This window comes from Parasteatoda tepidariorum, chromosome 5, assembly GCF_043381705.1.
Source record: "Parasteatoda tepidariorum isolate YZ-2023 chromosome 5, CAS_Ptep_4.0, whole genome shotgun sequence".
Classification (NCBI taxonomy): domain Eukaryota; kingdom Metazoa; phylum Arthropoda; class Arachnida; order Araneae; family Theridiidae; genus Parasteatoda; species Parasteatoda tepidariorum.
Genome location: NC_092208.1, coordinates 27,920,679 through 27,933,027, shown reverse-complemented (window position 1 = coordinate 27,933,027; position 12,349 = coordinate 27,920,679). Strand labels below are relative to the sequence as shown.

At 25.7% G+C, this 12,349-nt stretch overlaps 1 protein-coding gene across 1 annotated transcript in view; it reads left to right on the top strand.

The window, feature by feature from the left end:
* The first annotated feature begins 1,479 nt into the window (after positions 1-1,479).
* LOC107447219 (synaptogenesis protein syg-2) overlaps positions 1,480-12,349 on the top strand; it is a 290,007-nt gene continuing 279,137 nt past the window's right edge. The window contains exon 1 of the mRNA XM_043045385.2: positions 1,480-2,014. Coding sequence (XP_042901319.1) covers positions 1,930-2,014 — 85 coding nt within the window. The 5' untranslated portion in view covers positions 1,480-1,929. The remainder of the gene's footprint in view (positions 2,015-12,349) is intronic.

The window sequence follows — 12,349 nt, the reverse complement described above, 5'->3', positions numbered from 1 at the left end:
ATAAAGGATGAGCAATTCGCAAAATTGAAAAAAAATTAGCAATATTATGTAAGCAGATTAAACAACATCACATTGTAGGACTAAACACATTTAATTAGTTCTCCATGGCTAGTTATAACAGTCTATAAATATTTATACAGGGAAGGAATTTTTAAAATCATTTATATGAGGCTTATGTGCAATGAGCAAATGAGCACATTCATGTAATTATTCAAGTTTTGGTAAGTTAGTGTATATAAGGAAAGGTTAGTGCATATAAGTTAGTGTGTATATTGGCATGTTAGTGTATATAAGATGAACCCCTTACCGTCGTTCATTTAAGATTATTTTCATTGCATAAGAGGGAAATATTTTATTTATCCATTAATTGTAAAAGAAAAAACCTGCATAGCGTAACATTAGTTTCGTTATAAATAACTTTTTTTTTAATCATTTTTGCTTGTTTTTAAATAATAAAAGAAGAATATTTTTAGTCATCACTTTTAAATTGCTTTAATTGATAGTTTGAAACTATAAAATTAAATAATAAAATTATTAAAAAAAATAGAGAAAAAATATATTTGTTTTCAGGAATTCGTCAAGGTGGCAAATGAATAAGGAAAGAAACATTGGGCTTATTACCTGGCAAAAAAATATTTTGAAATGATGCATCAAATTAAATTGGTTTAGTGAAAATGCATTATGATTTGTCTTGTTTTATTGAAAAAGAAAATAAAAACTCATGATGAGACAAAAAATTTATTTAATATATTAAGTATAATAAGGAAACTAATTTGCTACGAATTAATCTGTTTACCTACCTTTTAATTTAAATTACCACTTTAATAAATCAAAATAGCACCTATAAACATTTGATATTGCTTTGTTTTAATGACTTCAAACTTGAATTTCTTTTTATTTTAACATAATGTAAAAATTAAAAACACCACTGAAACAACTTTTTCCTTATTATTCCATCCTCTTGAAGCATTGTTTTGAAGCAGTTACGTGTACTCTAAATTACTCTGATATTCATATTTGACTGCCCTCACTTTCAAATTACTTCTCTTTCAAAAAACTGTTTTCAAAAACTATTTTCATGTAATGAAATGGTATAAAATATTTTTTTTCACTTTAAATTTGTTTTATTCTCTTTGATGAAACGGTAAAAAATCTGATAAAAAAAAGACAAAAATAAATAGTAAAATGACTTCCACTGATCTAAAGATCACCGATCATACGTATCAGCATCTTTAAGCTACTCAACGATTTTTCAAACGAGAGCACCTCAAACAAGACAAGCCCCTGTCAAATCATCCCCCAGACCCCTGAATACATTTTACCAACCAGGTGTTAGAACAACTGTGCCCCTCTTGTTCTCTCAGATGCCGAAAACCCACCTCCGCGACCCCCACAAGATGCACAATTTGACGACCAAGTAGAGGGAGCCACTGTCTGGATAATACTCGTCTGTTTTGGGTAGTCCGACCCCTGATCGAAACATTTAGAAAAGGCCGATCGGCTGGCTTAGTTGGGTGAGATTTGTTTTTCCACGCAACTTGTTCCAGCGACAGTGAAATATATTTTTTAATTTCTTTCGCTCTTTCATCAAAGGATTGTGCCGGATAATCAAAATTGTTGATTATTGTTTCTAAAAAAGAATTGTTTTTTTGTTTGCGTTAAAAATGTGTGCGGGGTAAAAATTAACAACTGGATATATTGCTTCAAAACAGGATTTTAATGTATTAAAATTACGAAAATTAAAAGAAATAAATGTAAATAACATTAGAAAATTTTTTTAAAAAATATGCAAAGATGTGTAAAATGTACAATGCATGATATGGGGTGTATTTTCTCCTTTTTGCTGTGGAATTGAATTTTCAAGAATATAGTGATTTTGTATATACAAACACTAAAAGTGGGATTTCTATATAAAAAGTTTCCAACAATATGCATCTAATAATAGGATCTTTATTTTTAATTTTCTATGTAACATTCCCATGTGCAGACAGTTCTTCAACATCAACGACAACAGGTGAGAAAAATATATAAGAAATTATGTTGATCAGTAATAATTTTTAGAGGAAATAATAGAAATTTTTAATAACAAAAATTATTACTTTTATTCATGAACGTTTGTGAGATATTTTTTTTTTGTAATGTGTTCGAAATTACAATGCTTATATGTGTAATATGTGATTTTGTGTTAAAAAAAATACACAATAAAATTTTATTGTGCTTAAAGTGTTTGTTAGCAGCTAAATTTTTTAATGTAGTAATTTTTGAATTTCTTAAAATTAAATATTAAGTAAGAAGTATCATTAGATTTAAAATTATCATCAGAATTCTTAGGAATATTATGCAGTGTATTATAAGTTTTCTCTTAACTTTCCTATTAATAATTTTCTGTCTAAAAATATGCATTTTTGGATGTTTTGATATGAAAGACTTGATCATTTTTGACGCACGTCAAAATACATATTATTAGTTATATTTTTTGCTTAAAGCATTTTTTTTTCGAAACAGGTAACATGTATTTAATTAATATGGGCACAGAATATCATTTTTTATTAATACGGTCACTTTTCAGCAACTTAATCGCAAAGGTAAAGATTTCTTTTAATAGAAATTTTCATGGTGACAGAAATAAAATCATTAATTTTGCATTTAGATAATACAAATCTCATAGATATGCTGTTTAACTAGATATAATTTACTTTTGCTTTGAACCTTTTTTCCGAACAGGTAACATGTGGTTAAGCGATTTGGGCGAAGTTCTCATTTTTTATTGAATTGGTCCTCTTTCAGCAGCATTATTGAAAAAGTCAAGCTTGTCTAATTGCATGGTGATAGAAAAAAATCATTAATTTTGTAATTAACTAGATAAGTTTTACTTTCTCCTTCAGAATTTTTTTTGGAATGTAATAAAAATACATTGAATTTTTTAGGCTAAATTTTAATGCACAATTAATTAGTTATTTATATATTTTTGTTTAATTTGCGTAGTTCAAAAAATTGGAACTCTAAACTCAGAAAAAAATAACTGATGCAGTTCTTTTATTTCCTGTCAATCCTAATAATAGTAGGTGGGAGTAAGTTGAGTATGTGAGAGGTGAGATTTTTGTTCATATAATGCAAAACAACAAAATTAATCAAACTTATAATGTTTATCCATTACTTATCTTTCTCCATTGTAGTAAATACAAATTTGAAGATTTTCTCTTATTCATGCCAAGTAATATTTAATTTCGCTGATTATGGTGAAATAACAGTTAGACTATAAGACATATTTAATCTTATTAAAAATAATACAATTTATCTTAATTTTTCTGTGGATATTTAAGATTTTATTAAAATTTTGAGAACAAGTTACATGAAATATTTTAGAAATTTCAGATTTGTTTTCCTTTCAATGCGAATATTTTCCAAATAATAATTTTACCATAGCTACTTTTTATATTTGGCTAAGCTAGTTTCTTTTTCGAACTTTTTAAACTCATTTTATATTTCCTTTACTTGGTTTGTGCAAAACTCTTTAAGTGGAAATGTATTTTTTCTTCTAAAGTTTCAGTAAGGGAAAGGAAGATCTTATTCATTATTTCGAAAAGTTTTTATGTTAACAATTAGTTTTGTAGCAAACTCAACACAATTCTGAGAAAACCTTAAGATGTATGTGATTGAAAAGAGAAAAGGTGTCATACTATGTTTTATTTTATGCTTTTATTGTGGTACCATGGTTAAATTGTAAGGTTTTTATTTTTTGCAAAATCATATTTTTAAAAAATATAGCAAATTTTTCCAGTAGAAAACTGAATGATATGTTTTCCTACTGTAAGTATTATATTTTAATTAGTTGCATTTTAGTAGAAAAAATAATAATTAAGTCAAATTAATTTGTTTATATGTAAGAAATTTATTCTATTACTTTTAATAAACTATTTTTTTAATGGAAAAGGCTTTACTTTCAAAATCAGATTGTATTTCGTTAGATCATAAGATGATAAACGCACTACTATTTATTACTAAAATATTAATATTAAAAAATATGGAAACAATTAAAAAAAATTTTAAAAATATTCTAATTTTGAAAAATCACCTTAAAGTACCAAAAAATATCTTAGGTTTGTAAGCAGTTGGAAGAATCCAGTATAATGTATCACAATTTGTGTTTTCGATTTTGTATAATAGTTAAAGGTATTTTAGCAAAAAGAAATAGAACACTTTTGCATTTATGCTACTTAACTAAAACATCCAATTTCATTCTACTTTTACATTAAGGCAAGAAACATACTTATTGTATGGTAATATTGAATTGTATTGAAATATTTACAGTATAGATAGTAATAACTATTATGCAGTATCGACTATGAGCTTAAAGAAATATATTATAAGACTTTGGCTACTTACATAACTACAGAAAATCTCAAACTGTCCTCGAACTCAAATTAAGTTTTATACAATTGATGTCACATAAGTTAAAGTTTTTTCACGTGTTTTACATTTTAATAATGACTGTATCTAAAAAAAATTTAAAATGCTTAAAATATAAGATATTCAGTAATAAAATAACGTTTTATAACTAGAAATTTCATCGAAAATCTAAGTATATCCCTTAGGAGTTGTTTTTTAGAAATCGACAACACGTACCTAAGTGCATTTAAATCAGATATAAGCTTAAAAAATACAAAAAGGTACCCGAAGAAGTAATTCAAGAAGCTCAACACGAAATAGAGTAATTTAAATTCATCTGTATTTTTGACGGTAAATTTAAAAAGTATCTGAAATTAATAACATTATTTTTTTATTAGCAATACACTTAAATTATATCTCATACTTCAAATTGCTTGTAAGATTAATATTTATTGTTATATACATTTTAGATTACTATAGGTATGCATTTTGTTGTAATATGAATCACTAATTTTTTATTAATTAGCATCTTATCCATAAGAAGTTCACCAACGCTTTATGAAAACAATTGGTTTTGTTATTTGTAACACATTTTAAAATTCAATGCAAGCCATAAACATTTTCACATTTATAACCATCTAAATAATTCTTTTTTAAGTAATGTTATTTTTAATGTTAATTTCAACTTTCATGAAATGTTTAATATTTTTCGTTTTAGCAATAGCTTGAAAATTTAATACGTAGTATATAATACTTTCAAATAAAACGCAAGGTTTGATTCGTTTTACAAAGAGTATAATTTATTTACTATAACGTATTAGAAAATCATACATTATTTTAAAGAAAATACTTTTACTGGAAATATTATTGATGCATCGAAATGATTAAATTGTCCAAGAATAAAAATAATACTAAATAAAAAAATTAATACAGGTTATTGAAAAGAAAATTTCAATAATCTGTAGTGCAGTTAAACTTGTAATTTTAAATTATAAATTGTAATGAGATGATGAGACAAATAATGTACAATTTTTATCTAAATGATATTTTTATTATCTTCCGAACTATTGTCGGGTTACGAAATCAGTTCAAGTTACAACGCATTAAAGTAATTATCTTGATAGGACAGTTATGTGTCCGAAAGAGTTAAAGAATTTTAGGATATTTGTGCCCCTCCTTAACTCTGATTAAAAATCGTCTCTGATTTTTTTTCATTCTGTTTCCTGAATTATTCCACTCTGTTCCACGCATCATAATGATAAAAGGATTGATTATAATAGTTTTTATAGAGGATTTTGCAATAAAATTTTACATTCGTGATTTGGTCATCAATATGATAATTTTGTCATGTTCCCGGATGTTCATTTTACTTAAATTTAAAAATATATTTTACCAAATCAAATTCCAAGGACATTTTCAGAACTGGTTTTAATAAGGCATTATTTTTATAATTAGTTATATCATGAAAATTACTTTCAGAAATTCTTTTCTTTTAAAGTTGACCAAGTTTAAAGGTTACGAAGTTATTTTTGAAACTTTACAAAGAACTTTATCAGAGACCTTTCATTAATAATTGTTTTGCTGGTACTAAGTCCCTTTTAATTATCAAACTCGACTCAAAAGCAGAAAAAAAATATTAGAAATACAATAAAAAATTTCTTATTATTGTCAAAACTATATACTTCGTTAAAGTTTATGCTTTAAATTTCAGATTCATCTTATCATTTTTTACAAACTTAAGCAAAACGTTAAGACATTATTTAAAATAAATTTTATAGAAAGTGTGAAAGAGAAAACTGTTATTTTAAAAAATTACTTATTTAACTATTAACAAAAAAAAAAAAAAAACTCAAACACATAGAAGGCGTTAAATATGCCGTAAATATAACATGTCTTAAGCTGCTTATGTATTATTGAAAATAAGCGCTTCAATAAGAATAAAAACGTGATTAATTTTCCTCAACAGATTATTTGTTAGAGGGTGTCAGAGAAAATAACAGGTCTGGATTTTCCAAACGATGGTAATACCTTTATTAGGAAGTCTCCGTGGTTTGTTGAGCATGAAATTCCATTATTGGGCATTGTTCGTTAGACAGAGAATTTTCTTCAAGTAAAATGGGGACCTAATATGTGCATTAAGGCATGATTAAAACCATCTTTTCATTCCACTCTTCTAAAGTGCCGTAAATCGATTAGATGAGAATTCTAACAGAAATGGATAGTACCAAGTGAGTTGAAGTATAAAGTAAATACTTTGGGCTTTAGCTAAATATGTCAAATATCTGTTTCCCAATTTTTAGGTAAATACGTATAATTATATGAAAAGTTGAATTAGTAATTATTTAACTTTTCCCGCAATAAAAAAATTCGGCATCAAATTCCCGGAAAAAAGTAATTACTCAGAGTGCCGGATTTCCGCCGTAAAATCCAATTTTACCAGAATATGTTACGGAATTAAAAATTCGATGTATCATAATTTTTATAGTAATAATTAAGGTGAAATCAATGAATCATTCTAATTAAATATTACTGTAAAAGCTACGGTAAATTATTTTAAGGTAAAATAAGGATTTTTTTCAATGCAGTTTGCTTATGAAAAACCAGGTATTCCAAAAATTACCAGTTGTTTGAAAAATTAATTGAAGAAAAATGAAAAGAGATTCAAAGGTACAGCTTGGAACGTTCTGGTTCAGAAACCAAGATTTTCTTACTCTTTGATTCAAAATTACTTCTAAAGTTCAACAACAGATGGCGCCTCAAACTAAAAATTTGCAGCTAAATACGAAAATCCAGATATTTTTATCATTATATGCAGCAGCAAAATTAAACAGTCTAAAAACAAAATGAGCAGACTACTGAAGATATATTAATCCAATAGAATGATTGATACAGAGCCGGAATTTATAAATTTTTTAGTTACGTTCTTTTCACTAACTGTGTAACAAATTTATAAATATAGAGAATAAAATTCTGGTTTCTTATACAGGAGAAAACAAACCATACAATTTTGTCTGTTTTGTTTTTCATTGTACCATATATAGAAATTATCACAAAGATACTAAGAATACTAATTTATTTAAAAAAGGTTTTGAAAATTTCTAATATTGTTTTTCGGTGTTACCTTTAAAAGTTTTCTCAAAATGAATATACTTCTCGATAAAGCAAATGAATCAATATTTAAAATGTAATTTTTAATGATAACATAAAATAAATTAAAATTTAATTTTACAAAGTTTTTTGCAAATGCATCCGATTATTTACTATCTTATAACTTAGAAATAACGCAACAAATGGAAAATATAATATATAATAAATTCCCTTTTGCTTTAAGGTTATCTGTAATTGATAGTAATATTTTCAGAATAGCATTTTTTAGAAATTTATGGTTTAAAAAATTATAGATCTTATTTTTTTAAATTTTTGATGGAGGAGCAAAACATATAGTAAAGCAAGATAATTCATAAATATAATAAACATGAATTGCTTAAGAGAAATACATAAATTTATGATGTCTCGAAACAAGTATGCATTGCTTTCTTAATTTTACGCATTGTGAACTTTTGATAAAGATCAAAAATTCATATATAATTTAATTTGACACATTATAAGTTCTTTCTTTATCAATTCAATTTTTTTTCTATATGATATTTGCGGCTGTAAAAAGATTTTTATTTATTGAAAAATGAATTCTTTAGAAAATAAAAGCTGAATATTTTGACTGTCACATTTATTCAAAATCTTAAGAGACTTTTATTAGGAATAGTTAAGAAATTTCTGTATTTTTTGGTTATTTTTCCCCCAAATAAGTGGAAGTTGTTGTGACACAAGACAGTACTTAGACAGTTTTACGAGACATTACTTTCACTTCTACATAAATTGTTAATACCATTAAATCTGTTTTTAAAAAGAGTTATTATGAAAGAATACATACTATGTTATTCTACTTTTTATTCAATGAACTGTTTATTAAAGTAAGGACAATTCTGGATAAAAGAAGAAAAAATGTTTCGTAATTAAAACCAAAATAAACAATATTTTAACCAATGATTTGGTATTTTTTTCCGTTCAAATGGTTACGGTTTGCTAGAAATTCATATTTTAAAAATTGTTGTTCTTATTACACCACTTTTAGTTCAAAATGCGAAACAAAAAAGGAAACTTAACCGAATAAATAGTTTTAAAGTCATGCCTTAAAGTATCATGATAACGTTATCTCATTTAACAAGTTTTATCACATAGCATTAGACAATATTTTAGTGCACCTAACGAAGCCACTTAGTTCCCTCGAGTTGGATACATGTTAAAGTCAAGCGGGCTAATCCGTCAATCTCACTGTCGACAGAATAGCGAGTTCAAGACCTAGCAATGACGTCACAATAATTTCTCTATTCTCTTCAGCATGTGAAGAGCTTCTAGTGCCCTGCATTCCTCTATTTTTGAATACGATACTATCATTCCCTTATAGATAACCGCACCATAATGCTGTTTAACACAAATAAGTCTAGTATTCTCCATCTCTTACGATAAGTGAAACTATCAAACAAAATAAAGCCATATTCCAAGGCACATTTTATAAAACACAACTCAACCACAGCCTAACTCCAATGCCCATTACCGAACGAAATTCCTATCTTCAATGTCCAGTAAAAATTTTTTCTTCTGTTTTGAAACAATGCTAGTTGTAAATAGTTAAATGAACCGTATTGATTTGTATTTATGGTGTTTTCAACCATAATAGTTAAAAACATTTATAAATTCGTAAATATTAAAAGTGTACATAGCCGTAAACTTTAAGATTAATTGAATTTACAAACTACTGCTGGTTATTTTAATTTCATTTCAGAATTAAAAATATAACAGTGTATATTTGTAATAGTCAGAGAAAGCTGTGTTTATATAATACATTTCTCTCTAATTCATAACAATACTCTGCATCGATAAATTGCCCACATTCTGTAAGAAACATTATATCTGATTAACCAATGTTGTGTTTTAGTTAATTGCAGTTGTATTTTATCAAGACAGGTTAAAATAAAGCTTTCATTAGCTCCGTGTTCTGATTTTGAAACTATTATGTAACTCATTATTATGTGTGACAGTTACATTTATATCATATTTAACTTGACAGGTATATGAACCAAGCGCGAGTTGAATTCTGAGAATTCCTCATTATCAGTCACCGCATCAAGAGTATGAGCTAGAATATATTAAGCTTAAAACAATTTTCTAAAAGTTATATATTATTTGTACATGGAATAATATTTATTTCACAAATTTTATAAAAAAAATTTCGTTACAAATTTTTATTAATGATAAAATAAAATTTTTATTAAAATATTAACAAATTTATTATGCCACGAAAAAGTGCTTTTAAATTATATTTGTGCAAATTTCTATTAATAATTTTTTTGATGTGTTGAAAATTATCCAGATTCTGTAAGAAGTAACATATCTGATTAAGCAATGCTGTATTTTAGTAAATTGTAGTTGTATTTTATCAAGACGAATTAGAATAATGTGTTCATTAACTCAGTTATCTGATTTTGAAACTATTATGTAACTCATTATTATGTCTGACAGTTACATTTTTTATCACATATGGCTTGACAGGTTTATGAACCAAGCGCGAGTTGAAATTTGAGAATTCATAGTAATCAGTCCCTGCATCTAGTAAGTGAGATAGAATATAATAAATTTAAACTAATTCTCATTTCTCTAACTCAGAGGTCGCCAAAGTGGTCTATATAGACCCCCAGGGGTCTATTTAACAAAATTGGGGGTCTATCTGAGCCAAGGGGTCGAATGGGGGTCGATCCGAATCGGAAGGGTCGAAGAAAAAACAGTTCTCTTCTTATTACGTAAATCCCAAATATCTAATTGAGTATGTAAAATTTGTGAATTTTTTTTATAATTGACTTAAAATCAGTTTCTTTATAGAACATAAATTAATAAACGCATCATCAAAAACGTGGACATCAACCTGCAAAATGAGTTTGCTGAATTATTATCGGATCTTGAAGCAAAGACGCTTTTTAAAAATTTAACAATAAGTAAATTTTGAACAAATATAAATAAAATGCAAAAATATGTAGAACTTTATGAAATAGCTCAGCCTTTTTATGCTAGCTTTTCCAAGTTCCTATGTGGTTGAAGCCGGTTTCAGTCACGTAAATTCAATCTTAGCTAAGTACAGAAATAAAATAAATGTTGAGTTTCGAGGGGATTTAAGATTAAAATTGACCAATTTTGAAACCAATATAACGAACCTTGCAGGAAAAAAAAACACCAGACACACCCATGTCATTGATTAAGAAGCAATAAATCTGTAGTTACTTTACTTATTATTTCTACTTATTTATAATTACTTATTATTTAATAAATATTAAGGTATTTAAATTTCAATATTAATATATTTTTCATAAAACTATTGTTACGCAATGCACTATTACTTTAATAAATGTTTAAATCATGAAATAAATGTACAAACACAGTATTTAATAGAATTTTATCTTAATTAACGGAAAATTACTTTTATGGGGGCCGATGGAGATTTCAAAAAATTATATAGGGGTCGATGATGAAAAAAGTTTGGCGACCCATGCTCTAACTTGTATAATTCATATATTAAATAATATTAAATTTTGAAATTTTATTAAATTTTTCGTAGTAAATATGTCCTAAATAGAGAAAAGAATTGTTATTGAAATATTAAAGAAGTCATTGTACCACGAAAAAATTTTTTAACAAAATTTTTTTCCTAATTTTATTAATAAAATTTTTTATACGTCTGAAATGAATCTTTTTATCTAGCATTTAAGAAAAATATCTAATAAGAAAAATAAGGAGAAAAAAAAACTTAATCCAATATTGAATTCCATAATTACTTTTTTGTTAAAAAGTCATTCTTAAATCTAAAGATTTCACTAAATATTAATAAAACTTGAAAAGTATTTTTGAAAAATGAAACAATATTTTCGTAGTTAAAATGGTAGCTACTTTCTTCCTTTTTCTGAATAAAAAGGAAAGTCTTTAAGAAATGTAATAAAAAAAGTTTTACCATCTTTTAGTTTTACAGTTTAAACAATAAACTTGTCTAGAATTATTTGGTTCCGTAGCAACCAAATTTAATTATTTAGATAAAATTTCGCTGATATTTTTTTATATAGTTTGTTCGAATGAGCCGTTATCGTTAAACTCAGATTAGAAAATGTTAGTAAGTTTATTTAATATTAAAAAGCTTATTTAATAATTGTATTTTTTAAATGTAGATAAAAAGTAAAAATATCTTAAATTATTTTATGCATATATATGAGTCCGGCTAACTTAAAAGTTCCACAAAAGGAAACTAGTTTTACTTTAAATTGTATACAAAAACCGGTAATTGCATATTTAATAATTTTATTACTGTGAAATGCAATATTTTCTCACTTTATTTATGACTTTAATAGGCCTCAAATATGCCATGTTCACATTCCAAATTTGAAACAATAAAAAGTTATTTAATGAACATTGAAAAACTGCATTCCACAAATCAAATTTTTATGAAACTTGTTTTTAAGGAGAAATTTTATCTTTTTTATATTTTATACAAAAAATATAAAATTTCTCCTTAAAAACAAATTTTATAAAAATTTGATTAGTGGAATGCAGTTTTTCAATGTTGATTAAATAACTTTTTAAAATTTCAAACAGTTTACCAATATATCTATAAAAATATATAGTTTTCAAGGTTTCTTGAAAATCTATGTAAATAAATGGTTCAAAGGGGTATAAATCTTGTCTGCCTAGTATTAACACGAAATAATAATTGACTAATAAAATGTAACCAAATAACACTTTATTATAAAACCATTTTTCCTCTTTATTTAGCAAGTGAAAAAAATTACTTATATACAAAATTCATAAAACATATATTTCCAAGTTTTTGTTTAGATTTTTGACTTATCTTAAACTACAATTT